General features: G+C 37.2%; 5 protein-coding genes across 7 annotated transcripts; 2 read left to right on the top strand and 3 right to left on the bottom strand.

Annotated features, from left to right (window-relative positions):
- Window positions 1-20: 20 nt before the first annotated feature.
- On the top strand, window positions 21-8793 carry LOC131780357 (argininosuccinate lyase). 2 transcript variants are annotated; one of them, XM_059097002.2, is made up of 20 exons: window positions 21-179; window positions 287-394; window positions 989-1075; window positions 1524-1607; window positions 1686-1742; window positions 2143-2159; window positions 2640-2720; window positions 3084-3123; window positions 3240-3277; window positions 3871-3948; window positions 4496-4548; window positions 5012-5117; window positions 5634-5705; window positions 6377-6461; window positions 6579-6605; window positions 7197-7229; window positions 7421-7504; window positions 7602-7682; window positions 7866-7972; window positions 8502-8793. In XM_059097002.2, exons 1-20 carry the CDS (start codon window positions 168-170, stop codon window positions 8662-8664), a joined length of 1413 nt encoding a protein of 470 aa, XP_058952985.2. In that variant the 5' UTR covers window positions 21-167; the 3' UTR covers window positions 8665-8793. The 2 variants fall into 2 exon arrangements, with proteins under 2 accessions (XP_058952985.2, XP_066024071.1); XM_066167974.1 differs by lacking the exon at window positions 5634-5705.
- Window positions 8794-9640: 847 nt separating this feature from the next.
- LOC131783034 (galactosylceramide sulfotransferase-like) lies at window positions 9641-11856 on the top strand. Its single transcript, XM_059099818.2, has 3 exons — window positions 9641-9796; window positions 10172-10393; window positions 10962-11856. Exons 1-3 carry the CDS (start codon window positions 9690-9692, stop codon window positions 11719-11721), a joined length of 1089 nt encoding a protein of 362 aa, XP_058955801.2. The 5' UTR covers window positions 9641-9689; the 3' UTR covers window positions 11722-11856.
- Window positions 11857-12948: 1092 nt separating this feature from the next.
- LOC131790844 (uncharacterized) lies at window positions 12949-16338 on the bottom strand. 2 transcript variants are annotated; one of them, XM_066168826.1, is made up of 2 exons: window positions 15325-16338; window positions 12949-13544 (listed from the first exon to the last, which is right to left on the bottom strand). In XM_066168826.1, exon 2 carries the CDS (start codon window positions 13523-13525, stop codon window positions 13034-13036), a length of 492 nt encoding a protein of 163 aa, XP_066024923.1. In that variant the 5' UTR covers window positions 13526-13544; window positions 15325-16338; the 3' UTR covers window positions 12949-13033. The 2 variants fall into 2 exon arrangements, with proteins under 2 accessions (XP_066024923.1, XP_058964109.1); XM_059108126.2 differs by lacking the exon at window positions 15325-16338 and adding an exon at window positions 14411-14484.
- A 141-nt stretch (window positions 16339-16479) lies between these two features.
- LOC131790739 (uncharacterized) lies at window positions 16480-19479 on the bottom strand. The gene is made up of 3 exons (XM_059108044.2): window positions 19035-19479; window positions 17966-18202; window positions 16480-17511 (listed from the first exon to the last, which is right to left on the bottom strand). The coding sequence occupies exons 1-3, from the start codon at window positions 19396-19398 to the stop codon at window positions 17255-17257; spliced, it is 858 nt and encodes a 285-aa protein (XP_058964027.2). The 5' UTR covers window positions 19399-19479; the 3' UTR covers window positions 16480-17254.
- Window positions 19480-20167: 688 nt separating this feature from the next.
- LOC131777154 (phospholipid scramblase 2-like) lies at window positions 20168-26023 on the bottom strand. Its single transcript, XM_059093414.2, has 8 exons — window positions 25893-26023; window positions 24214-24336; window positions 23448-23525; window positions 23165-23357; window positions 22388-22499; window positions 22131-22233; window positions 21590-21648; window positions 20168-20848 (listed from the first exon to the last, which is right to left on the bottom strand). Exons 1-8 carry the CDS (start codon window positions 25939-25941, stop codon window positions 20816-20818), a joined length of 750 nt encoding a protein of 249 aa, XP_058949397.2. The 5' UTR covers window positions 25942-26023; the 3' UTR covers window positions 20168-20815.
- Between the last annotated feature and the right edge of the window lie 413 nt (window positions 26024-26436).

Genomic DNA, 26436 nt, shown 5'->3' with positions numbered 1-26436 from the left:
CTTTAATCTACTTTCAGTACTGCAGGCTCATAAACAATCCTCAGCTGTATTGTTCTCTTTTCGAAGAAATTGGAGATTCCTACTTTTCTTCGCCACTATCCTGTCCACTACCAAGGAAAGAGAGACAGTATTCAATTTGAGCAATTCCACGGACGATAAATTGTTAAATGGCAAGCGAGGTAAAACAAGCTAACACGTACACTACTCTTGTTCATCCGCTCAAGAGATTGTCTATGCAAACACATACCTCCATCGTGTAACCAAGTGCTTCATAATTATTACACAGGGCAATAAGCTGTGGGGTGGGCGTTTTTCTGGTGATGTTGATCCAGAGATGAATAAATTCAACGCCTCCATTGGATTTGATAAAAGAATGTGGAAAGAAGACATTATGGTAATCTTGTTTTCTAATCCTAAGAGAGGTTCAAAGTCTGTTACATTTTCAATCAGTTCTTCATTTGGTGAGCAAGTTAGTGAGGGTCTCAGTCTGTCAGTTAGTGAGCAGGTCAGTTAGTTTGTCTTGTTGATTAGTTGTTCAGTCATTCAGGTGTTCATTGGTTAGCTGCAGTGGCTAGGTTGTAAATAATTCTTTGCTGATTAGTTTTAGGGCCAGTCAATCAGTTGGAAATGTAACCAGCCAGTTAGGGAGTTTAGTCAGTCTGCCATTCATTCAGTCAGTCATTCAAACTGAGAGTCATTCAGTCACCCTATCAGCCACCCAGCCAGTACTCCAGTGAGTCATTCAGTGAGTCTGTCCATCTGTTTGTCAGTCTGTCCATTTTCCCATTAGATGCATTAAATGTTATTTTGTCAGTCAGACAGACAGATCACCAAATGATTCGTAATTGTCTGTGAGGGTTAAAAACAGTTGACCAGTCAAAATATTTCTATAACTGCTATGGATAACGATCTGTTTTGTCCTTAACCTTGGAGTGGTAAGTTTTAAAGTTAAATATTTCTCACACTGTGAAAATTTTTCTTATGATAGGGAAGTGAAGCATATGTTAAAGCAATAGAGAAAGTTGGCTTAGTAACCAAGAATGAAATGGAAGAAATCCTAAGTGGCTTAGGCAAGGTTAGTTGAGTGCTTGGATTATGAATACCTGTCCTTTTTTTAAGTATTCATTCTAATCTTAGAGGAATTTAACATCCAGGCATAATAATGCAAGTATTTTTTGGTGTGTTCTTCAAAATTTTAGCTTCTTTAGCTTCATATGTGATTGGATTTGTAATCATTTGTGTTTTGATGGAATATTGTTTATGGGAACACTTTTAGATACCTGCTATGAACAAGATAAATTTCATCAACAGTTAGAGAAACTTAAAATTTACCTTTTACTTTAATTTGTACTGCAATTGTACTCAACATCAACAACATTTGTAAAGCCATTTTTTTAGTACTGCATGTACATTTTATCCATTTCATTGCTGCATTTAAATCATTCTTGGACTATAGTAATCAATAAAATATAATTTAAAGCAGGTGTAAAACAATTTTGTCATGTTGTTTTGATCTTTATCAGGTCAGAGATGAATGGTCAAATGGAAGCTTTGACCTTCAACCATCAGATGAAGACATCCATACAGCAAATGAAAGAAGATTAAAGGTAACTTGATTTGTTGTCACACGTGTATGATACCTTGATGTACTCTAAAAGAATTAATTTGTTACTTTGTATTTACAGGAAATTATCGGAAGTGTTGGTGGTAAACTTCATACTGGCAGGAGCAGAAATGACCAGGTATTATTACTTTTTTATTGATTATCCATTTTACTTCCAGAAGTGATCGACATGAAACTTCTCCCAATAATATCCTTACATTATCCAACAAACAGGTAATGAGAATATTCAAACTTATCAGGTAGAATTTGTTATCTTGATCTTACACCAAATTCTCACAACTAATTTACATGGATATTTGTAGCAACTAGTGGGGAGAATTAACATTCAGATCTTGGGAGTTTAAGGGTTATTACTTAGTCATTTATATTTTTTTTATGATTTTTGCCACAAAAATGATAAATTAAGTCATCATAGTGTAATGTTTGACATATAGCTCTTTTTGTTATGATTATTTAATAATGCATCAAATGCCTTTAAAAATTTTGTTGTAAAATGTTTCACTTTTCCCTTCTTCAAGGCTCAAGTGGATGCAAGGTAAAAACGTATAACACCAGGGCTAGAATGACTTATTTATCTATGACAAGTGTATTTTATTTATCAAACCTCAAAATAAAACCATTGTTATGAACCAGAAATTGATGATGTCAAACTGATTTTCAGGGCTTTCACATCTGTGGAGACTTTTTGAGAGTAAAAGTGTGCATTTATTTAGTTGGCAACTATTACATAGGTATTCAAATACAAATACAAGGTTTTTTTAAACTAAAAGGTTACCAAACATTAATGTCTACAGTATAATCATTAGAATTACCACCACATGCTTTGTGTTTTATTTTAGAGTTTTTGGGACAGGAAGAGGCTTTTGAGAACTTGAAGCTCCAAAGATAGAATGCACTAGAGAGGGGGGAGGGTGTGTGGGGGTGTTTGATACACTGTCTAAAGCAAACCAATACAGAAATACCTCTCTGGGTTCATTTCCACAAGATTTTGCCTTTTTACAAATATCTTTCACAGATTGTGGCTTAAAACTGAGATCAAGACTCTTCAAACCCTGTTGTTTGAGCTGATTAAAGCCTTTCTAGTAAGAGCTAAAGTGTAAGTTTCCATCAGTTTGCAGTTTGTAAAACCAGTAATTCAATGATGAAAAATGACAAACAAACAAACAAGTGATTAAACTTTACAGCTCAGTAAAGAAAGTAGCCAAAGAATCTTAAATGTACACATGCAGACTTGGGCCCAGTTGTACAAAGGGGGGATAATTTTATCTGACAGATAAATTGCTATCTAGCAGATGAGTGTTAACAAAACAAACTCTTCTATGCACAAGGTGGAGGTTTATCCAGTAAATGTTGTTATTCACCCTTTGAACAACTGAGGCCTGGTTTTCAAATATTTTTCTGTCAGTTATTTTTTAAAGTATTTTTGGTAAATAAAATTAATAATTTTCTGTTTTTATAGAGAAATTGACTTTCTGATGCCGGGATACACTCATCTGCAGGTGCTAATTCTAAGCTTGTTTGATAAACTGTAAAACCTTTGTTTATATTAAAATCTTATTTATTGAGATAATTGCAAAGCAGTTCGCATAAAAATTTGTACTTTTGATTATCTTAGCGGGCTCAACCAATAAGATGGAGTCACTGGCTTTTGAGGTATGAGTAACTATTAATAGAGATTTATGTAAGGCTGAAATAATTGAACTAACAAAAGCTTGAGAAAATGGTTTAAGCAAGAATGTGGCTATTTATACTATGCATGGATTGCATATGAATGAATGATGAAAGCAGTACATAATATTACATACCAGCAGTTCCCAATTTTAAATTGTCAGTTGTTTAGTCTGGTATATTAATATGAAAGCAATTTGCAGTAATGAACACTACTTGAGCAGTTGTGAAAATAAGGCTTGAAAAAATTCAGGCCTGTACAGGATTTCAGGTGGTGCAGGCCTGAATTTTCTTCTTTTTTTATTTTTCCAGGCCTTATTTTCACTTCTGCTCAAAGAAAAGTTCTTATTCACTTCTTTATCCGCAGTTCACATATATGATTTTCATACATTCACAGTCATTTAGTCTGGTATATGTTTGCTAATAGAGGCTATGCCATGCTTCAACCATTTCACTTAAATAGTTAAAATTTGATCTCAAGATTGATTTTTTTCTGAGACTTTTCCTTTTTTTTTTGTGAAACTTCAACTTGTTGTGGTAAGTAAAAAGCTTGACATTTTTGCTTTACTTTTTTTTAGTTATGCTTGGGCACTGAAGAGAGATTATGATCGCTTGGAAGAGGTCTCTAAACGAGTTGACGTCAACCCTCTTGGGAGGTTGGTATTGACTTGACTGTGCAAGGAGGCATGGGGAGGAGGAAAATGGCAAGAAGGTGGTTTGGAGGGGGGTAACTGTGTAGGGGGAAGGTCTGACACATACTTTGTCGTACTCTTATCAGAGTATAAATTGAAAGGTATTGGTTTGAATTCTTCTTGGTGTCACAAAAGTTCTTCCACAGGCAAATACATTCTATGGGCTTGTCACAAAACACATCCTTACCTCTGAGTGATGAGAGCTTTTTATCAAGAATAACATGATTAATAGACAACTGACCAATCAATTGACTAACTGACTCACTGAGTGTGGCCAAAAGACTGATGGATTGATTGACAGAATATTACTGGCTGTGTAACTGACTTGCAAATGACCATCTGTTTTCCTGACTGACTCATTCACTGCCTGTCTGACTGACAGTCTGACTTACTGTCTGAGAGACTGTTTGGGTGACCAACTGATTGGTTGACTGACCGACTGACTACCTGTATGACTGCCTGACTGATTGGCTGAATAAGTGCCTGTCTGGCTGCTTTATTGCCTTTTTAGTGGTGCCATTGCAGGGAATCCTTTCAATATTGACCGTCAGTTTCTTTCCAAAGGTAAATATTTTCAGATAGTTTTTCCATTCAACTTATTCCTGGTATCAACAACTAATTTTTATCAACATTAAAGATTGATAAACATAAACATGGACATCTTGATAAACACCTACTTTCTCACTGATGTTGCACAGCACCTGCCTCCATCATCACCTTACCTGACAAGAAAATTAAGGTCTTCCTTAACTCCTAAACTCCCATGAGTGACCAAGACTGAATTTCTCCTTACAACATTAATACAATATCAAGAAGACAAGTTGTGAGAATAAAGATATTTATTTGACTATAAATTAAGGGATTAATACCAATTTATCCGAACTAACATCATAAGAATTTTATGGCAGACTGTTAGAAGAATTTCTAATGAAATCTTGGGAATAGAAGGGTTAAATTCTTCTGTTCTGCATATCTGAGCTTTGATGAATCTTCTTCCATCAAACTTTATTCTTTGAATTGTTTTTAGAGTTAAATTTCTCCGCCGTGACAGGGAACAGTATGGATGCAGTAGGGGACAGAGACTATATTGTAGAATTTCTCTTCTGGGCTTCGCTCTTGTCAACACATCTCAGGTTTAATTGACAATGAATATAACAGAATCAAGGAAAATTGTTATATAAAAATTTTTAACTTAAAGAAGAGAAGACCCACTAGGTCACTTGTCAGCTTGGTAGTTTCTCTCTGGCTGTATATCAAATTTTTAGTCCTTTTAAATTTCTTTGTTTTTATAATTTGTACCTCTTTCAACTTTATGGTTACAGTTACCTACAGTTAAGTATTTTCACAGGTGTAGCAGATCATGTCCTGTCTAGAAATTTAGAACGATATTCTTTGGGGAATCAAATCATGGCATCAAATTACATGTAGGAATGAATGAAATTTTTATCTCAAACTTCTGAAATGATTTCAAACCAAGCACCCCTCCCCCTCCCCACCCCATAAAAACTTGATCCTGAGGCAAGGTGATGAGTATCTTTAAGATGTTATAGCAGTTCTTATTTTTTGTTTTTAAAACTCACATCTTCTTCCTCTTAAGTAAGTGAAATATTTCTCCTCAAATCATACTTGTTGTTCATCTTCTTTCACAGTCGCTGGGCAGAGGACATGATTCTATACTCAACCAAAGAGTTTGGGTTTATGTCATTATCTGATGCTTACAGGCTGGTTTTCTTTTCAAGTTCTGTTTATTTTTTATTTATCTATTCCTCTGATGGGATCCATGATACCTTTGTAATCGCGTTTTAGATTGTGGGAATGCATATTCAAAGGGGATAGGGCAACTTTTTGGTTTTTCTCTTCCTCGCTTTGTGATTGGTCTTAAAAACTCCCCTGTGACACCCTCTCCACCAATAAGATGCAACTTGGTCTTTTACACTTGCATTTTTCTGTCCTTCAGAGAGAATTGGAGTGTTTTATTGTAAGTTCTTAATAGCTGTATTGGTGTGTTTTATTCTAAGTTCTTGTTGGTTGTATTGGTGTGTTTTATTCTAAGTTCTTATTGGTTGTATTGGTGTGTTTTATTCTAAGTTTTTATTGGTTGTATTGGTGAGTTTTATTCTAAGTTCTTATTGGTTGTATTGGTGTGTTTTATTCTAAGTTCTTATTGGCTCCTTGTGATAGTTTCCTTGGTTGTAATTGGCCATTGTGATTTCCTTGGTTCTGGTTTTATGGCCTTGATCAAAAGGCCCTCACTGTCTTGGTATTGTGTTCTCTTATTTCACTGGGAAAAGCAGAGCATGTGTATGATGGAGTAGCACATCATTCATTAACTGACGACAAAACTCATTGAGCTTAAACAATGGTAACCTGGTTTGTGTGGATTATATTTCAGCACTGGGAGCAGTTTAATGCCTCAAAAGAAAAATGCAGACAGTTTAGAATTAATTCGAGGGAAGTCAGGACGAATCTTTGGCCGAGTAAGTATTCAAAAACATTGAGTTCACGTAAATAGTTTTGACTTAGAGTCCTTGAGGTTTGATATCTAGTTTACTTTGTAAATAATGGTAGTCAATTTTGTGGTTTTTTTTTTGCAGTGTGCAGGCATGCAGATGACCTTGAAGGTAACATATTTTTTTAACATTTGTCTTAAGATTGTATCGTACAATTTTAAACATTATGAGGTTTATCTTAAAATGATGCTCTGTCAGGATGTGCAAAATCTAAGAAGTTGGAAGAAACTAAAAGGAATAAATGAAGATAATAAAGGATGGAAAAGATTTTCACAGATCCAAACTTGCAAGAAGTTTTGACTAGACTCTTGACACAAACCATTTTTGAAATTTCAACCAAAGTAAATTCTTTATATTGACATCAGTATGTATACAAGTTTCCCATGGCACTGAAAGGAGAGTTTTGTTAAAAAGTCAACAACTTTTTATGCTTGCGATCATGTCCTTAATTCTCACAAGCCTAATGCTTTATTCGGCAGTGATACTATGTACCGGTATTGCACAGGGTCATGGGTCCAAATCCCATACAGGCCTGAATTTTTTCAGGCCTTATTTTCACTACTGCTCAAGTAGTGTTCATTACTGCAAAGATTGCCTCCATATTCAATTCTTTATCTGCAGTTCACTTTTTTTTTTCATATTTACAGTCAGTGTTTCTCAAATGAGAAATTAGATACACCGTGTTTTATTCTTATTGTGCAGGGTATCCCAAGTACCTACAACAAAGACTTACAGGTGAGATTCGTGGCTGAGAAATGCAGAAAGATTTGTAATCCCTTTACAACCCTTTTTTCCATAAAAACCTGTGATCTCAGGTCGTCTGGTAATTGAGGAAGATTGAGGAAGATTAGAAATTAGGTCGTGAGCTACTTTAAAAGAATTCCATTGCTCCCAAATTGACATTAGTTCTTCCTGTTCCTTCCTAGGAAGACAAGGAACCATTGTTTGATGTGTGTGACACATTACGTGGTTTACTTCAAGTAGCTACTGGAACCTTACTCACACTCAAGGTGAGCAATGAATCTAACAAGATAATAGAGCTTTGGACTCTATATAAGTTCCTACTTTTTTGTGAACTTATTGTTCATTCTTATTTGTTATCATCAGATACACAAAGACAAGATGTTGGCTGCACTGAGTCCAGATATGCTGGCCACAGACCTGGCATATTACCTTGTGCGGAAAGGGGTAGGTCTAAAGACAACAGAGAAATGCAAAACAGTCTAAGCTTATCTCAAAAGAAGTCTATAAAATGGGCAAGGAAAATGAACTCTCAACTTTTACCCAAGTGGATTAGTTTATGTAATGAATGGACTTGCAAGAGTCCAACACAATTCAACCATAAGTTATATATTGTATGTGTGCTTTCAGGTTCCCTTCCGTGAGGCTCACAGTTTGTCCGGTGAGGCAGTTCAGGCTGCAGAAACCAAAGGCTGTCTTCTGAATGAACTCACTTTGAATGACTTGAAGCAAATCAGGTGAGCCAAAGTCAAAGACTGCTGCTGGTTTGAAAACCCTTATTGCTGTTTGTTAATCAAGAGGTTTTTTCTCAAAATCATAAATTCCATTTAGTGCTACTATCTCAATGGAGTCAATGTTGTTTTCACTCAAAATTAAAAGATCTGCAGCAATACTGCTGCATGTTCTCTCTACTCTCGACAGATTCTTGTACAAGGGCACGTGGGCTTACTGTCGATATCTCACTAATTATAAGCATACTTAATATTCTACTTGATGAAATCCAACTCTGATCCAAGATCTCTGTTCTTTTCCCCCCTTGCCCCCTTTCCCCCCTTCCCCCTTTCCCCCCTTCCCTCTTTCTCCCCCTCCCTCACCCCCTCCTTCGCCCCCTCCTTAAAAAAAAACCTGAATTGAGAGAGAAGAAAGAGCCGGGGAAAAAGTTTAGGCTGCAAGATATGCATTTACTGGTTTAGAGAGAGTTTGGTGATATAAAAAGTCCATAATTCAAAGTTTTTTAAGTTTTTTTTTCTTGTGTGCTCTTTCCAGCCCACTGTTTGAGGAAGATGTTAATGAAGTGTGGGACTATGAACACAGTGTGGAACAATATTCAGCTGAGGGAGGAACTGCTAAGAGCTCTGTCGAGGGACAAATTTACAAACTACAACAATGGATGGATTATTATGGAGAGAATCAACTTACAGCAGAATGATACTTGAGTCACAAGCGTTATTGACAAGATGAAGCTCTCTTTTCTTGGAGTGGAAAAAAAAAAAGAAAGCTGACTAGATACGTGAAAAATAGAAACTTAAAACAAAAAACAAACAAACAAAGCAACCAAGGAAAATGAGATATTTAATTGGAGTTCGGCAAATAGCTAACTTAAAGTATTTCTCAACCTGGGAAAAAGTCAAGTACTATACTGTATAAAAAATTTATGTTCATTCATCTCCCTCAGCAAATAACAATAATTATAAAGTATTAATTGTTTAGCTCATAACGTAGTGCGATGTGAATCAGTACATCAGAAGTGACCACATCAGGAAACAAACAGATATTACTTAATAATTTTTGTTCATTTTATTTTATTTTAAATGTTTCTTTCTGTAAATGTCCTTAGCCTAGTTACCAGCTTTGAAAGCAAACATTTTAGTATGAATAATGTTGTAATGGTTTTATCAGTTTATTGTAAACAGAAAGGCATTGAGAACACAGAATAAAACTCAAGTAGCGTTTAAAATCTGTATCTTGGCTTTTTTTTTTTTTTGGGGGGGGGGGGAGGGGAGTGGGGAAATCGAAATCGTCTAGAGCCGGCACGTTCCTTTGTATTTAATAGTTTTGATTCCACAACCTACACGAGTCTTTAAATGTCTTCCTGCTTTTTAGAGCTAATTATTTACATAGTAAATAGTGGGTTAACTATAAGTGGTACTTGAGATGGTTGGAACTGTTATGACACCAGTTATTTCAATAAAACTGCCCCACAAATAAAAAATATCGAAGCCCTCCCATCTCGTCAGCTCTGGAGGAAATGAGAGAAAGGGTGTTGGTGAAGTTTCTGTTCCCTTTTTCGGTGATTCCGGTCTGATGCCTGTTGGATACCACCGAGGCAAACTGGAGTCGAGTTATGAAACGTTAGTGACTCGACCCAGTCCTCCGCTTTTTTATTGAATTAAACATGGCGGACGAAATGGACACGATTGGATGCTGAGGAATCTGTAAAGCGGACGACAGGAAATGAGGCTTTTCGATCTGTCTCGCTTAAGAAAATTAGCATTTCTTTTGTTCGTCATCATTTTGATCACTAAATATGCTGCCCTACCGATATTTAGAGCTCTCAGGAGGTATGTTATGTAATGATTATAACTGTTTTTGATTTCCCAGTAACGGAATGTTTTTCGATTGGATCTGTTTCTCTAATCTTTTGATTAGGTTTTGTAGGGTACAAACTTTTTTTTACTAGATTTCCCTATATACTTCATTTTGCACGCAGTTCTTGACTTAAAAAAATGGTAAAACAACAGATTGCCGTTGAAACTATGGCTTTGTCTTTTTTGTTGTCCAGTTTTTTTCCCACTTCCCTTATTTTTTTGCAATCATTTGGCTTATTTTTCGAAATAGGGATCGGTAAAACTTGAAGATTCGGATAGACTGGTTTCTTTGTCCTCCTTATATGGGTGGCTTCTCTTACTAACAATACCTGATTTTATTTTTTCTAGCAATAAGTGCCATTCTGTCAAAAGCATTTTGTTTTTGAAAACACACAAGACAGGAGGAAGCTCCGTAGCAAACATTTTATTCAGATTTGCTAGAGGAAAGGATTTAAGAGTGGCCTTACCAAGGAGTCAAATTTTCTCTTTTTATTGGCCCTGGAGTTTTCAAGTGAATTTTGTTGACAATTTACCAAGTGAGAAGCCAGATATCTTGTGTAGTCATGCAAGGCAAGTGAAATAATTTTTATCTTATAGAGGGCCAGTTTGCAGGGTATGTTAAGATCATGTGTGATTTTTTCCTGAGCACTCTCTTCACAATCCAGAAAAGTAGCCCTTAGCGCAGAAGCTATAAAATTAAGTAAGGGTGCTGCAACTTTGCCCATTTCCATTTCTCAAGTCATATTGAGTAGGTGCAGAAATCTAAAAAATTGCTTGGCGTAGCCAAGATCTTGAGGAGTTCTACCATACTCTGTTTCTTGTTTTACTACTGTTTTAACCATTTACATCTTAACATCAGTATGCATATTCTCCACACTTTTCTGTACACATTCCTGAGGTGTTGACAGGAAGAATGTTGAAAAATCAAGAGGTTCTTTAGCTGGTGATCATTTCCTTTATTCTTGTGACCTCAATGTTTGATTCAGTGGTGATAATGTAAGGAGAAATTAGCTGCTGGTCACTCTCAGGGGTTAAGGGTTAATAGTCATCCTTCTAGGTTGGGACCATTTCTAGTTTTGATTTACCACCCAGTTCCTACAAATGGAAATTGCATTTTTTTCTACTATTTTCTTTTCAGATACAACCAAACCTCCATGAGGCTATTGATGCCCCCTGACACAAAGTTCTTTACTATCCTCCGACATCCCATTTCAAGATTTGAATCAGCATTTCTTTTTGAAGATATCCCAGCCTTGCTTGGTATCTCTAGCTCTTCAAATCCTTTCTATCAAATTTTACACAGACTTGATAGATACAAGTCCAATATAAACACTATGTACACCCTAAGAAATGGCATGAGTTTTGATCTTGGACTTGAACCTGAGGACTTTGAAAACACTGAAGTTATTAGAAACTTCATCTCCTCAGTTGAGAGAGATTTTGATCTGGTGTTACTTCTAGAATATTTTGATGAGTCTTTGGTATTACTGAAGCACCACTTTTGTTGGAGTTTAGAGGATGTGTTATATCTGAGACACAATGCAAGGGTACGTTCCTTCAAGAAACACCACATACCCAAGCAGTTTAGAGATAGATTTTTGCAATGGAACAAAGCTGATGTCTTTCTTTACCAACACTTTAATAGAACATTTTGGAAAAAAGTTGACTCTCGAGGTGAAAACTTCTGGCATGAAGTACACCTCTTGAGAAAGAGGTCTTTGGAGATGAAAGAAGAATGCCTTGTCCCTGGGGAGCACAGAGATAAAAAATCACAAACAGTTTCAAAATTAGTGCTAAATCCAAACATTGGCAAAAGAAACCAAGAGCTTTGTGAAGATCTGATAAAAGATGAAGAATCATATCTGAATTTTTTCAGGGGTAAACAATTACAGAGGTAATGAAAATTATATTTATCTGAGATCTAATATATATCTGAATTTTGTACACATTTCACGAGGTTGAACATGCATTGATGCTGTGAATTTATCAATTAATGAGGCAAATAAAGTATTCAGAGTTTTTCTAAAATGTTCTTCAAACAAGATATTTGAAAATTTGAAAATGATGACTTTCCTTCACAGTGTGGATGAAAACCATTTTTTTTGAAATGGAGCTTTAATTAGGTCTCTCATCTACACAAATCCAGACCAAAAGAAAAGCTTTTCATGATCTTTATGGTAACGGCCCTTCAATTGTCTTCATTTGATGATTAAAAACCACATTGTGTGTATGCTGTTTTAGCTAAAGGTGTTGCTGCATTTTAAGATTCATCAGCTACAGTGTGGATGAAAAAACATTTTAGCCGTTTTCTAATGAAGAAGGAAAATGAGTGTAAGACAACCTGAAAAATGGGAAAAATATGAAAAAAAAAATAGTGATTTACCACATGGATAAAGGCCACTGAAGAACGGTGCATAGCACCAAGAGATGGGGGAGGACCGGGAAGAAAAAAAAAATTGTGGGTGATTACCTCCAGTTCAACGACTTTGATCCTTGGAGTGTTAAGAATGAAACTCATTTAAAATTATTTCATGCAAAACACCCTCTCTGCAGTTTCATTTCATTCATTTATTGAACTGATCAAAAAGCCATGCTTGTTGATAAGTTTCATACAGCTGAGGTAGTTGTTACCTAAGTTATTAAAATATTTAGCATATATAAATTTTATAAAATTTTATTGGAAAGACAGACACGAGCTGCTTTAGGGAATTTTAGAATTACTTAATAACGTCTAGAGGGCGAGTTTAGTTCTGTTAGTTCCACAGCAAGTGTGTCATCCCACAGATGGAATTCCTGGCCCACGTCCAAACATATCCTTGACACGCGCTATTGACAAAATTATGCTGTCTACCTTCTCATATGAATTGTTGGGTCTATATGGATTGCCTGACAAATCTTAACACTTATCTGTCAAAATGCGACGCACCTATCACTGCGCTATATATTTGATGGTTGATTAAAAAAAAACAACAACAACAACAACAGAAAAACAGGTTTTTCTCATCGAGGTACCTTACCGTAAAGTAAAAGAAAAACGGTGATGGGCTGTCTAATAACAAACGCCAGGCATGTTTATGAAGTCATCTTTACCAAGCTTTCAATTTTGTTTATGCGGGTATCTATGATTCTCTTAGCCCGCACAACGGGAAAATCGTCAGCGGAGAGTTTTTTTTTTCTTGTTTTCTGGTTTAATCCTTTCCACGTGTCCGTTTACTTCATATGAAACTCATCGTAATGCTGAACTCCTTCATGTGCAGATTCGAATATAAACTTGCACATTTTGCAAACACAGTTGGCATCGAGCCAGTCAAGAACTGTTGTCCTTCTCCCGTCGATAACCCATGCCGACACTCTTTTGTCTTTTCGTAAGATCTTCGCTAACTCTTCGTAGCGCCGACCCTGGCCTGAGACCAAGTAAACATCGGGTTTCTTATGCCTTGAAAAATCGAACGAACTCGCGTAGTAGACGAGCAAATCTTCGACAGCATTCGGAAATGATGTCAGTGAAGAGTGCTTCATGATGATTGGACGGCCGTCGTGGTGCCTTTTGTCGGGAATCATGCTGCGAAGCTGATTTTGGTCGGTATCTTTACGGTGAAACACATGAACCTCAATTTGACTTCGCGTAGGGAATCGTATGTCTCGTAAGAAATCTTTACATGTTTCCCATTCAATAAAAAATACAGTGTAGACGAACGTCATTTCTTCAGAAGGATCTGTACTGTAAATATAAGGAAAGCAGAAATGAAATTTTCAGACTTAAAATTTCTCTCATCTGTCTTATTCTCAAGTGATCGAAATGGCAAACACAACTGAAAATCAGTGCCAACAGCAGGATACGAGACAGGAAGTTGAATTTTATTCGGAACCAGCTGTGAATTTTAATAATATTTCGTCGCGCCGCTAATTTTTTTTTGCATCAAATTCAGTTTTAATATTTCCTTCCTGTATCGTAAATCGGCTGCGCCCTTTATCTATGAAATATTTGCTGAGCTGTAGGGAACTCATCTGTATACTTCCTAACAAGTTTAAACATCGACTTATTTCTCAAAATTGACAAGCTATCAATTAAATCCGATATAAGGATTCAGAATTTTAGGTGAATTTAAGTTTGCTCGTTAATCGAGAGCCATACCAAATTGCTGTGGTTATAGCACCACTTTCGGAAGAGAGTTTCAAAAAACAGCGCGCTTTCTGGGAGGTTGTCATAAAATCTTTCCCTGTTTTGGTGACAACACATGTTTTCCTTGGGTGAACCAGGGAAACTTTTAAACCTTTTTGTGATTCCGGAGAAAAGCAGCGAGTATAATGAAGAAATGGAAATGTTAGGTAAACCGAAATTGGCCGGCTGGAATTAAACGCGTACGCTGCCCATATCTTTTTAATTGCAAAAATATTTTGTTATCTCCAGCTGAATTACATTTATTTCATTCGACTGCAGGGCTAATTTCTCATACTATTTTTCCGGGACAAACATAATTATTTTGATCATCGGTTGTGAAAGCGCGATACCATTAGTCTTCTCCATTTCCCCTGATGTTTCGTGCTGTGAAGTTTTTACTTTAGCGAAATGAAATTGTTACCAACCTTAAGGACCTGTTTCTTCCGTAAAGCGTCATTCGAGATATGTGAAGTAAAGGATGTTATCAAAGGAACTAACGAGGTGAAGAACTATTTATTATTTAATAGATTTGAATTTCAAATTTCTTTCTCGCGGCTCTTTCATTAGAGATGTCCATATGGACCTATGCAATGTTTTTGTTTACCTGTCCATTCTTTTCCTTGCATCATTCACACTCACAAACGAAAAAATACTGAGAAGACAAATTGCAGCAGCTCTTAATATTTCAGTGGCGACTTTTTGGTAAACGGGCGCTTGACACCAACAGGTGAAGTTTTTCATGCGGAATTGTCGCTCGGTTTTTCCTCTTTTCTTTGAATATCACTTTCAATTTCAAAGTTTATGTGGCGTTTTAATTGTCTCGTGAGTATCTTCTTTACTAAGTAACTGTCTTTCAATGAAAGCTCTCTTTCGTTTTAGAATGTTATCACCTTTGATTCGTTAGCTTTTAAGGATAAAGCTGATAATTGGGCATCCTCGCCGACAGATTTTGTTTTGTAGATTCATCGAACAATTCGCTGAGGATTTTTCCATCCCGCTGAATTAGAAATTCATCGCTCAATCGATCATTTTTAAGTCGCTTTTCGTCAATAAATATTGTAAAATGGATTTGTGTTTCGACCATGAGATTAAAAAAACATTTAGAGAGAACAAAGAACATACGAGTATCTTTTCTAGAATGATAAGCTCTGTTAGCTGCTCTAAATAGCTTTCATGGAAATTTCGTGTTAGATAAATAGAAGCGAAAATATTTTGCTTCCTGTTTTGCATCTTAAAAACACGACATTAGCCTTGAGAATTATGCGTGTTCCGTGCTAAGGTGAGAAGGCACATAAGCCCTGTTGAGAGTGAGAATTGTTGCAAATCCAAGACAACTTACTTTTGTTTTCTTCAGCGGGTCGAGGTCGACAGAATCTTTATGTGCGTCACTGGGGCTTTCGTTGAGTGAAGTCTTTGGATAAGGTAACACTCTTCTGGAACAATTTTTATTGCCTGCTGGAATAGACATTGACTCAAACTATTTATTAAATACCCTATTAATGATCGAGTTAAGAAGTTTCATTGGTCAAAGCTGATCCGCCTCACACCTGTCGTATTCGCCCAGAAGGTAAACAACGTCAACTGAAGGCCGGATAATATCTCTCCGCTAAAACTAAACTAATAAGGAAAAAAAGTTTTTTTTCAAAGCGAATTGAGTGCATAAAGCGAAAAATGGCCGAAAAGGGGGAATTCACCCCCTAATACACCAGGTCACTGACATGTTGGAGAGGCTGGGTCATATCGATCGACTAAGACCGCTGACAACAACGAATAATTCAAAGTATTATGAAAAAACGATGTTTTGACGATCATCGTCATTACTAGTGTCTTAGCAAATGTACATCTTTCACTGCACTTGACGCCCATGATTACACCTGAATGATGACTGGCTTGTAAATTTTCTCGAAAATTATTTGAACGGGAGCCTTTCCCTTTTCAAAATGAGACTGATCCTTATCCTGAAGGTCCTACTTCAGCACAATACAATAATTTTGTTTTGGTTATTTTGTGTTGTTATTTATTATTCAAAGGTATTTGCACAATTTGGCATGCTCAGAGTTAATTGTTAAATTCAGTGTTATAAATAGTTGATGCAATGGACCATTTTTCGTGATCAAAATTCGTTGCCATTACTTTCGGTCATTGCTTTTTATTCGGAAAAAAGGAATGTGATTTTGACATGAGAAAAAAGTCCAAGAAACCACCGTAAGAAGTGACTGACGTTTCGACTTCCTCAGCGGAAGTCGTAATCAGAATCACCGAGAGAATATTTTGTAATTCGAGTTTTGTTGGTATGGTCCGTGAAAACTGATAGGTCAGTTTTCCGCGAGGTGCCATTGGCCATAAGACTCACGTGGCGTAAGTCGGTCGTGATTGGCCAGTTGTGACCAACATAGCTTCCCATCCAAGCTGCATCATTAACATTGGGTTCACATAGTTGAAAATGATTTGTGATAAGACATAATAGGTTAATATGAAAAGAATACCATCACAATTTTTCCAAGGACGAGCATTTAATGATAATAATATTTAATAAATGAAAATCCCTTTTTTTAGTTGTTTCAGCTGACTTTTATAAACCATTTCATTGACGTTTATCCTAGTTATGACTAAGGTAACTATGTGTTACTGAAATAGTGCTCGCTTATACGTTGTGTACTGTAATATTCTCAGCGGTCTCACTCGATTGTCTTCAAGTAGAATCCGATTTGCCTCGTACGTCCGTGAAATAGCGTTTTGACAGTGGCTTCATATTTGTCCAATCATCTGCTTTCATTTACTCTCTCCCAGTCTCTCTCGACAATTTTTACTCTTACCCTTCCTCCCATCTCAACCTTTTCTCTCTACAGTGCTGTTGAGAGTTCCCACCCCAGGCCTCCCCTTTCTCATTGTGTGAAAGCAAGTGAGACCAGTTTGAATAGATCACTAATTCTTGTCTCCTAAAAAGCCGAGAGCTGAATACATATTGAGAATTAGCTTTCATCAAATAAAAAGTTGGCTACAATTTTGTAACTGAATTTAAATTGAAGTCACAGAAAAGCCTTGTACGTTCTTCAAACGAAAGACTTCTTTCACAGAAAAGCAAGTTCGCTGTCCTGCTACGGCGCACTGCACTACTTCCGATTAGGGGGAGGTCACTTCAAAGCAATTATCCAGACCAGAAGAAATAATAAAAGGCTTTCAATGTCATAAAAAAGATCGCTATATTCACAAATAAAAATGAAGCTCTACCCTAAAACGCGAAGTGTTTCGCTATCAGTCAGTGTCTTTCACTGTTTACTAAGTTTCCGTTGAATCTGCCGAGACCGCACAGAGCGCTCACCGCACCCAAGAGCAGTGTGCAACATTTTCAACACCTCCCGTTGGTACCTGACGTCGTATTCTTCCTGTTCTCCCAACCAATTAGCAAAGACAAATGTTTGAGCCTTCTTACTTCCGGTCACTTCCATGGCGTTCTTTTTAGCTCCATTGCGTTCTTCAGAGTCCAATTTGTCATCGTGGGTTAAAACCGTAATTATGGTAACACCTTCAAAAATACATTAAAAAAAGAGAACTCAAAGACGAACAGGGGTAATGCTTGGAAATGGAGTCTCTGGAATGTCTCAGAATTTCTTTGGCCAAGGATAAAATGCCATGAAACCATGGGTGGGGTAAGGGTGTAAATCAAACAACTCGGATTTTTTTCGGCAAGGATTCCAGTTGTTCACTAGAGAAATTAGTTTCTCGGATTATTTCCCTGGAAATGTTTATTTCGGAATAACAAAACTCGAATTTTTGAAATAATAATAATACTAGTTGGGAATGAGATCAAAATTTCAATTGAAAAAAAAAAAAAATTGTATGTGTTCATTATGGGTAACGTGAGAAGGCGATCTTTGGCCCCTTTGAGTTCCCGGTTGAGTTCCTTTGGGGTTTACAGTGATTATAATCAAAACTTTGGCACAAATACAAAGCAAAGATGTTTAGTTACCAACTCTCACCTTCCGCGTTTAATTTTTGCCTCACGAAATTGAACTTGTCTAGATACTGGCCATTCACGAAACGAATGTCGTTAGCCTTGATTACCCACAATGCCACATGAACTTGGTCTGCAACCGGAGGCTTTTCGAGTCTGTGAGCAGCTTGACCAGCGTCTTCGGCCATTTTTTCAGCCCAGTCTCCTCGTTCTATAAGCTGTCCCACAGAAACGATGCCGTATAATATTCTGAAGAGTTCATCTAAAGGCAAAGGAAATATTTTCAGTGATTTTTTTTAAACATAACTGGAAGCTACGCAAATCATACAACGGAATATATCGTACGGTTTTTCTCATTATGTACCATTTTATTATCTCCACCAGTATTAGCACCAGATTCCCTAACTACAATCAGTGAAAAATATATTGGAGAGAGAATTACAACGACGGCCAAGGGGGTGTTGAAAAGATTAAGAGTTCGGAGCTTTTTTTTACTGATTAGAGTCAAAGGAGTTTGTCAGCTCTTTGCTATTTTTCTCACTCTGAGAATCTCCTGGAGTAGCTGCTTTAGTCATATACAATACTTCTCTGTTTGTAATTTCTTAAAGGGTTAAATACAAAATTGGCAATTGAAGGTACTTTAAAGCGGATGCCTATTGTAACATTAATTCTCGACCATGTCACGCAAGCCCTGTCAAATCTTGCGTTACACACTACTTCCGCCTTTGGCGTAGAAACCGAAAGCTGAAATTGAATAATGACTTTGAATGAATATATTTTGCTTCCCATAAGTAAAATGAAATTCAACTACCCTGAAAAAATTTAAACCATCAGGGCCGTTACTTTCGGATCGCTGTTTTTTTTAACGTGATAATTTGGTTTTGTCAACAGAGTTGATAATGTAAATTGGCCATCGTAAAAGGGTTCAAGGCCGACGACTTTCAGGGCTAGCCCCTCGTCAAGCCGACCATTGTTGTCGGCTTGACGAATTCTCTCAGTATTAGAAAATAAATGTCGCTAGGCTTGAAGGCTTGAAGGCTTTGTTAACTGATCAAATGTTACAGGTAACAAGAACAGTTAAACTAAATACCTACTTTCTTCAGCTCTGTTAAAATCGAAGTTAAAACCTCTTGTGTCATGGAATACAAAGCCGCCACGGTCATCTTCTGTCCCCGATTGCGAATGAAAATCTTCCAGTAATTGTGTTCCTTCGGCTCCAGATGATTGTTCTATTGCAGGGGCATTTTCTCGGCCGTATAAAGTCTTCCAAATCGTGTTAACAAGCGACGATTTCCCAGCACCAGTCATGCCAAACACGGCCAGCCGTATCTGCAATCCTTCCATTTCTCCTTCGAGAGCGTCTGAGAAAGAATGCAAGCCCTCGATATTTCCAACTTTATAGTTCTTGAGTTTTTCTCTGAGAGTACGGATTTCGCTCTCTAAATTATTGCCGGCCATTTCTGTTGTCTAGCTTTATACCTCGCTTCTGAAGTGAATACCGAACATCACACGCATCACTGCAGGGAGGGAATTCCTAGAACTATGGCGATCACGTGATACAAACAAATGATAAACCTCAAAGCCGGTAGCCGGTTAGAACAATCAGTTCCCAGAAAATTACCGGATACAGAAGCTTGTCCCCAGGGTCTCGCAGAACCTTAAACTTTTTTATTTGGAACAGTAGGATTAAAATTATTACAGATTATTCCGTAACACTACTAAGGCATTGCGTGACATCGTAGGGTACAGGTACAAAGGACATCAGAATTTTCAAGCCATCTGAGCTCTCGTTAGGTGGAAACAAACTTGAGCATCGCTTCGTAAGGAAAAAAAAAAGCGGCAGTATTTTCCGCTCGTTTCACCGACCACGGGCCTGAAACTGAGACGGAACACGCTAGGTATTCTAGCAGCAGGAAGAACAGGTCGTGTGATTTATGAGGTAGTTTTTCTGCGTTAGTAGACTACCATGTCCTAAACATTACAAAATTTTTGAAAAAAGACGCGGCTTAACGCCAGAAAAGTGGAAACAACGCTAGTTTCCGTCGATCAGTGTTTCGTATCTCAATGCAAAATGATTCTCAAGTTTGAAAGTGACCAAACAATCTCCTCCCACGCCCTCTATCAAAAAGGTAAAAGCCTCAGGACGAGTCAGATGAACAGTCTTAGTCATGTAGAGGCTATGTGGTAGCGCACCTTAATAACTGTATATTCCAACTGCTGGATAACGTTAAGGTTTTTCTGCAACATTTTTATTGATACACAGTGCAATAATTATGTATAAAGTAATTTACTCCCACGAACGTGTATGAACTTACTGCTATAGCGAGAAAACACAGGTGTACGCAGTTCATCAAGAAATACAGGTTCTCTATCATCTTGTTTTTAGCCTGTCCGAGAAGACATGAATCTTCTGATCAAAATCCTTCAGCTATTTCCTCACAATATAGCCTGTACATTTTAAGTGTCAACGTTAACATTTTGTTCTATTATTTAACTTGCATAAAAAAATCCTATCGGCATTTTACCCTTTTACTCTGAGAAATCACAAACATGTAACTACCCCGTCCAATTTCAATACCTTGTTCCGCGAAAAGGTAAGGAGAAGAGACACTTCATCAGTTGCAAGGCGTTCCTTGATTGAACACAAAATTCTCTCCACTAATAAACAAGGTACTGTTCGTGACTAGAGAAGGGAGGGTTACTAATTGATATTGCCGGAGTTTAAAGCTTACAAAGGTGTCAAGCAGATAACATGTCTTAGAATATACGTGCATTTATTACATGTTCAAGACTGTAGCGTTGATCATCTACGAGGTGCCCTGAAATAATCTTCCTTCTTTTTAAACTGGCTGCAGGTGAAAATTCACACGATCGTTTAGTTGTTGCTGTGTTCAAAGAACATGAAGTCCTAAAAGTTAAGAAATAAATCAAGTCATTAGAATCAAATTGATGCAATGTTGCAGGACGTGTTTTTCCAGTGATAGATCCCGGATGACGACAAAACGTAGTGAGAACAAAAAAAAGGTACATAAGGCGGCGCCGAGTGTTGCTGATATTCTCATCACATAGAGGTAATTAACCCTTTAACTCCCAGATCAAATTTGTCATTCTCCTCACTGTCAACCATACAATTCTTAAAATGTTAGATCAGAGAATTTAGTATTGGATCAACTAATCATCCCCAAATTGATATTTTTCTGTATTCTCATCACTTATCTGGTTGATATTGTATTGATATTGTAAGGAGAAAATTCTGTCTTGGTCACTCATGGGAGTTTAAGGGTTAAATAGTATACTGAATGACACACACATTTTTATTTGATCTTACAAATGATCCAAGGGAGGAAAAAAGCATAAATTACATCACCATTAACAAAATTCTGCTTCTTTATAACTACAATATAACACAAAAATATTCCCTTTTTCCGTGCGTCTATTTAGTAGCAGATCAAAGAAGACGCCAAAACGTAGCTCAGGTCATCGACCATCTTCAAAAATTTGAGTAGGTGAGAAAAATTTCAGTCTTTCAACGGAAGTAATATTTTAAATGTTTCTTAAACTCACAAGAATCTCCCTAAACAAAATCGCTGACGTGGCACAGAACTTTTGCAGTTGTAAGAAATGTAACGTGCGCTCTGTCTGTACTTACAATGAGAAAGGTAGCTCCCATTAGTATGGCTTTGTACTTGATGTCCAGATCCAAAGGGACTGACAAAAAACAAAGAGTGAAATAAAAAACTGAATTAAAAACCTGAGGCAAATAGGAAAGAAAAGGTCTAGCCTCTTCATTTAACACTTGGGTATAATTTTTCCTGAATTTCATTTTGTTCACGCTTCATTTTGTTTTTTAGATAACCCAAAAATATTTCCAATATTTTTTGTTTCAAACCGTGTAATACGAGGCGACGAAGTTACCAGCTTGGGGGCGACGTGACGGGGCGACAGTGAGATGGGGCGACGTAGGCTACCTAAGCAAAACCAAGATCTAAGAAACTAAGTTTACCCGCTTTCTAATATGAACCTTGCAAAATTTTTGCCTAGGGGAGATTCGGTGAAGTGTAATCTCAGAAACGAGCCATTTCACCGTGATCTGACGAGGAAGCCCTGGGTGTATAACGGAAATATTTTGAATCTCTTTGTACTTCATTGCATGGACTTTTCAAAGGAAAATATCTCTGCTCTGTCCTTACATCGCACTCCAAAGTTCTCAGCATCAGTAAACATCTCTCTTGCGAGTCCAGTCCACTGCTTGCTGATCATTCCAATTTCACTGCTTCCATCCAAAGAATTGAGCTGTGGGAACAAGATATCTCTTCAAAAGAACACATAACTAAACACAATTCAGAAACCATTACAAACATGAAGCATGGACATAGTCACTCTCTCACCCCTCCCTTTCTCGTTATCTAATCACACTAGGCTGCAGAATAAGCAGTACTCGACTCACAGGGAATTCAACATCCGATCCACAACTGCAAGGGCAGCACGGCCCATTGACTACCATGATAGGCTGCCGCTGTGCATCTTGAATTTCCAATTTGGCTTTCCACCATGTCCACCTATGGTCACAAAATCAAATCATGAATTGTAAGTAAAGGGTAAGGGGTAAAGTGGTCAGAGTAAGGCAGACTACTACATGGCCTGGTCATTTGGATGTGGCTAAACTGCATCAAGCCATGTTGTTTGGGTATGGCTGAACAGCATCAGGCCATGTTGTTTGGGTATGGCTGAACTGCATCAGGTGTTGTTGTTTGGGTATGGCTGAACAGCATCAGGCCATGTTGTTTGGGTATGGCTGAACTGAAAAATGGCAAAGTAGTTTGAGAGTGGCAGAAAAAGAATGGCTGAGTAGTTTGGGTGAAGCTAAGTTGCAGCATGGCTGAGTGTTTGGGTGTAGCAAGGGGATAAGGGGGCTGGGCTTATAATCTGGTGGTTCCTGTTCACACCCTTTGCCATGCTGCCCATTTGAATGTCTGCCTCTTACCATTTGAGCATTTTTTTTTCCCACTTAATATTTATTTGTAATATTCATTTCACTATTTGCACACTGGACTCTGATCAAAGGGTCTAAGCTCTTGCCTTCGATGAGCTCATAGGTGACACACATTCCAGAAACAGCTTGGATCTGTATTTTCGAAAGCCTTTGGTTGGTAAGAAGAATAGGAAAGATTGTAACTTTTATGCTCAGTGATGAAAATGAAGATGTTTTACCATATTCACTTACTTCTGTTCCACATAACCAATAACTGTCCCTGGTGGGGACTGTATTTCAATCTCCTGAAGACAACAAGGACAACAACAGCACTGGCACCTGAGGGGTCGGGAGAGGTGTATCACTTCTCTTTGCATATTGTCAAAAACTTTCATTTCAAATGGACGCCCAGGACCACAGCACTGTCGAGTGCAGCAGTCAGTGTCTGAAAAAATACTGCTAGTGTTAAAAATGTATCAAGTTTATTTTATTTAAAATTATAGTAAATTGAAAGAAACAACACTAGCAAAATTACCTTCAGCAGCAAAATATACTTGTTGACCCATGGAATTACATATCTTGTATTTGTTGTTGGATTCAAATCCAGTGAAAGCTAAGAGAAAATAAGGAAAAAGAAAAACATGTATTATGGTATAACACTTAAATTAAGACTGGTTTGGCCATCAAGGTATAGAAACCATCCTACCAGAGCTAAGCTGGAAGTCACTTGCACAAAGTTATCAACTTGATCCAAACAGAAAAATGTTTGCAACTAATGTTCAAGATCAGTCCACATTTTAAAGTTAATTTTTACAATCATTTGATGAATAAAATATGATTAAAGCCACCTTAATCCCTTATGATACTTAAGAAATATTTTGACTATACCAAGAATCATATCACATGTAAAAGATTGAGTCTGATCAGGAGATCCCTTCTAAAACAGACAATGCCATTACAGATGTGAGTAATAACATTTCTGCAAACTCATCCCATCACTCCTTGCTTGATCATCTAATACTCCAAATTCTGTATCTCAGCAATCTTTATCCAAGGATCACAATATTATGTCCTTTCCAGCTAACCAAACAGTAAGAGGAGTTTGTCAAATATTTTGAGGAAAAGCTTGTTGAAAGGACAACATTCATATTTACCCTTAATAAACAATCTTACTGATAAAATATTCAAAGTTGCCCTCTTTGTTTCAGCTTTTTTATGGAGCCTGCTGATTTCAATTCATGATGGCACATTGAAAAATAAGTTGCAACTGAAATGAACATTTCTCACTCTCTTCAAATTACCTTCTAGAAGCTCAACCTGTTGTTGAATGAGCAATTGATCAACTGTAGTCAGGTATTCCAATCCTGGGGGGCAGCCTATTGGTGCCTGAGGAACAGGCATCCAATTTGCCTGTCCAGGAACTCCTGCAAAGATTGTCACCGTTAAGATTTAACAGGCTGACATTTCAAGCATTAATCCTTCATCAAAGCCATAGATGAAGGGCTAATGCTTGAAATGTCAGCCTTTAAACTCTTTATGGTGGCCAATTTACATTTCAACTCAGTTGTTGACACAGAATTACCTGTCCAGCAACCAACAGTTTGAAAGAATAGGAAGTTTGAGTTACATAAAGACTGAATTCAGTGAGTCTGAGTCAGAAAGACTCCGCTGTAGTTTTGCTGGTATAAAAGGTACCATAAACATCATTTCAGAGCTCTTTAGGTAGCCATGTTACAAAACAGATACAAGGTCACTTTTCTTCTTACTCTATGTTAGAAAACAATTTTTTTCAAGCTATGTTTTCACTACTGCTTGAGTAGTGTTCATTACTGCAAAAATCACTTTCATATTCATTTCTTAAACTGCAGTTCACAGATTGGATTTTAATATATTCACAGTCATAACAACAACAATGTCTCTTAATTTCCAAAACAATGTCACTGCTGTACTGCTGCTTAATTTCCCAGTTCTATGCTTGTTTTTCTACACATATGCTATTTCCACAAGCAAGACTTATGGATGAAGCAGTTTGGGTTGTTAGTCATGCTTACCATCCAAAGAAATAACTTTCAATTATTCAAAAATGTTCAATAACCCTGAGGGGTATTATTGTTTTTTTACTAATTACTCAAATGACTATCATTCCAACTACATAATTCTCTATGCTTTCTCAGAAATATCACACAGTCTCAAGCTTGTTTTGCAAAGTGTATCACTTAATCGTGGAGGGGTTAACACGGGAATATCATGCAATCCTAGACTGCCATCAAAGTGCAGGTCTTAAAATAGATCCCCTTTCAAAGTCCATCTCAACATCAGTTGTGAAGTAAACTAACAATTTTCTAGAGTTGATTGCCGTCTTGCGTACAGTTTTTTGTCGTTTTAGTTCTGAGGAAATTTGTTGGAAAATGTTGAGCCTGTGCACGTACTACCTGCAAAGAACCGTTCTACACTATAAACAATCGGATGTGAAGTCGTTAAAAACCTTGTGCTAACAAAAAATGAAATGGCATTTGTGAATATCATAATGCATTAACACTCAAAAACGTCAGCAGTTTTATAACCAATCGATAGAAGGACCTAATGGAGTAGGGCACAACTTGTATGTCAACTTCACTTTGATTTCATGGACAGCAAAAGCAGCAGTTAAACAATAAACGGGGCAAAACCAAATTGATCGCATGCAAATCACACGATTACCGAAAAAACCACGCACATTTGCTTCACATGAAGAAAGTTGTGTTTCAGCTGACGCTCGTTAGTTTGCTCGTGTTTGTTGTCATGTTCTGTTTTGTTAATAACACTACTTAAAAACTTTAAGACCATTAGGAAGCAAAACATCAAGTACCTACTCTTTCTCCGAGAGCGAAAGTCAGTGAATATTTTAAATAAGTTTCTCTCAGTTACAAGACATGAAACATTACCTACAGTCGCAATCACGATCGTTTTGTTTGGAGATCTAAGAAAAGCTTTAAAATACCTGGTTGTTGCTGCACAGGTTGCGTTTGATATCCTTGTTGCAGCGACATGTTTAGAAGTGATTTACACACCCTATAAATAGTAATAGCACATGACCTCACCACAGATTATTTGCGTAGCCGTGGGAAGTCTGGGTAGGAACAGGCCACAACGTAAACATAGGCTGCTCGACTGAGCGTGTTTGCGCAAACAGTAACTACTCCATCAAAGATTCAAAAATACTTGCGAGGGCTCTGAACTAATGGATCATTTTTCTTAATTAACTAGAAGGAAAGTTCTGTTGTCAGGAATTCTGAGCCACGAGCCAAAGGGGTAAGAGATAGCTTATGCAATGTTCACAATGCCTCCTCTACAAAAAAGTGCACAACCATGCATTTTTTCCTCAATTATATCCTCCATGATCGTAAAAAGAGGATCCTAAACTTGAAATGAAAACCTCTACTGCGCAGAATCCCAAAAGAAACAGGTAGCGAGTAATTTGAAGACCGAGGAACGTAATTTTCAAGCGGAAAACTGAGTTATATAGCTTCAACGCCCCTCTTTGA

Source organism: Pocillopora verrucosa, chromosome 6 (assembly GCF_036669915.1).
Source record: "Pocillopora verrucosa isolate sample1 chromosome 6, ASM3666991v2, whole genome shotgun sequence".
NCBI lineage: Eukaryota > Metazoa > Cnidaria > Anthozoa > Scleractinia > Pocilloporidae > Pocillopora > Pocillopora verrucosa.
Note: the sequence above shows the minus strand (reverse complement) of the source record. Positions and strands in the feature narration are given on the sequence as shown.

Coding starts and splice junctions, on each gene's coding strand:
- LOC131780357 (XM_059097002.2), top strand. Junction 3,278..3,870: donor TGGAGTCACTGGCTTTTGAG/GTATGAGTAACT, acceptor ACTTTTTTTTAG/TTATGCTTGGGCACTGAAGA. Junction 7,505..7,601: donor GAACCTTACTCACACTCAAG/GTGAGCAATGAA, acceptor TGTTATCATCAG/ATACACAAAGACAAGATGTT.
- LOC131783034 (XM_059099818.2), top strand. CDS start 9,690: ATGAGGCTTTTCGATCTGTCTCGCTTAAGAAAATTAGCATTTCTTTTG. Junction 9,797..10,171: donor ATATTTAGAGCTCTCAGGAG/GTATGTTATGTA, acceptor TATTTTTTCTAG/CAATAAGTGCCATTCTGTCA. Junction 10,394..10,961: donor ATCTTGTGTAGTCATGCAAG/GCAAGTGAAATA, acceptor TTTTCTTTTCAG/ATACAACCAAACCTCCATGA.
- LOC131790844 (XM_059108126.2), bottom strand. CDS start 14,442: ATGACGCTTTACGGAAGAAACAGGTCCTTAAG. Junction 13,545..14,410: donor GGAAGAAACAGGTCCTTAAG/GTTGGTAACAAT, acceptor TTATATTTACAG/TACAGATCCTTCTGAAGAAA.
- LOC131790739 (XM_059108044.2), bottom strand. CDS start 19,398: ATGGCCGGCAATAATTTAGAGAGCGAAATCCGTACTCTCAGAGAAAAA. Junction 18,203..19,034: donor TTTTAACAGAGCTGAAGAAA/GTAGGTATTTAG, acceptor CTTTGCCTTTAG/ATGAACTCTTCAGAATATTA. Junction 17,512..17,965: donor GCAAAAATTAAACGCGGAAG/GTGAGAGTTGGT, acceptor GTATTTTTGAAG/GTGTTACCATAATTACGGTT.
- LOC131777154 (XM_059093414.2), bottom strand. CDS start 25,941: ATGTCGCTGCAACAAGGATATCAAACGCAACCTGTGCAGCAACAACCA. Junction 22,500..23,164: donor ATTGGTTATGTGGAACAGAA/GTAAGTGAATAT, acceptor TTGTGACCATAG/GTGGACATGGTGGAAAGCCA. Junction 20,849..21,589: donor TGGGAGCTACCTTTCTCATT/GTAAGTACAGAC, acceptor CTTAACTTTTAG/GACTTCATGTTCTTTGAACA.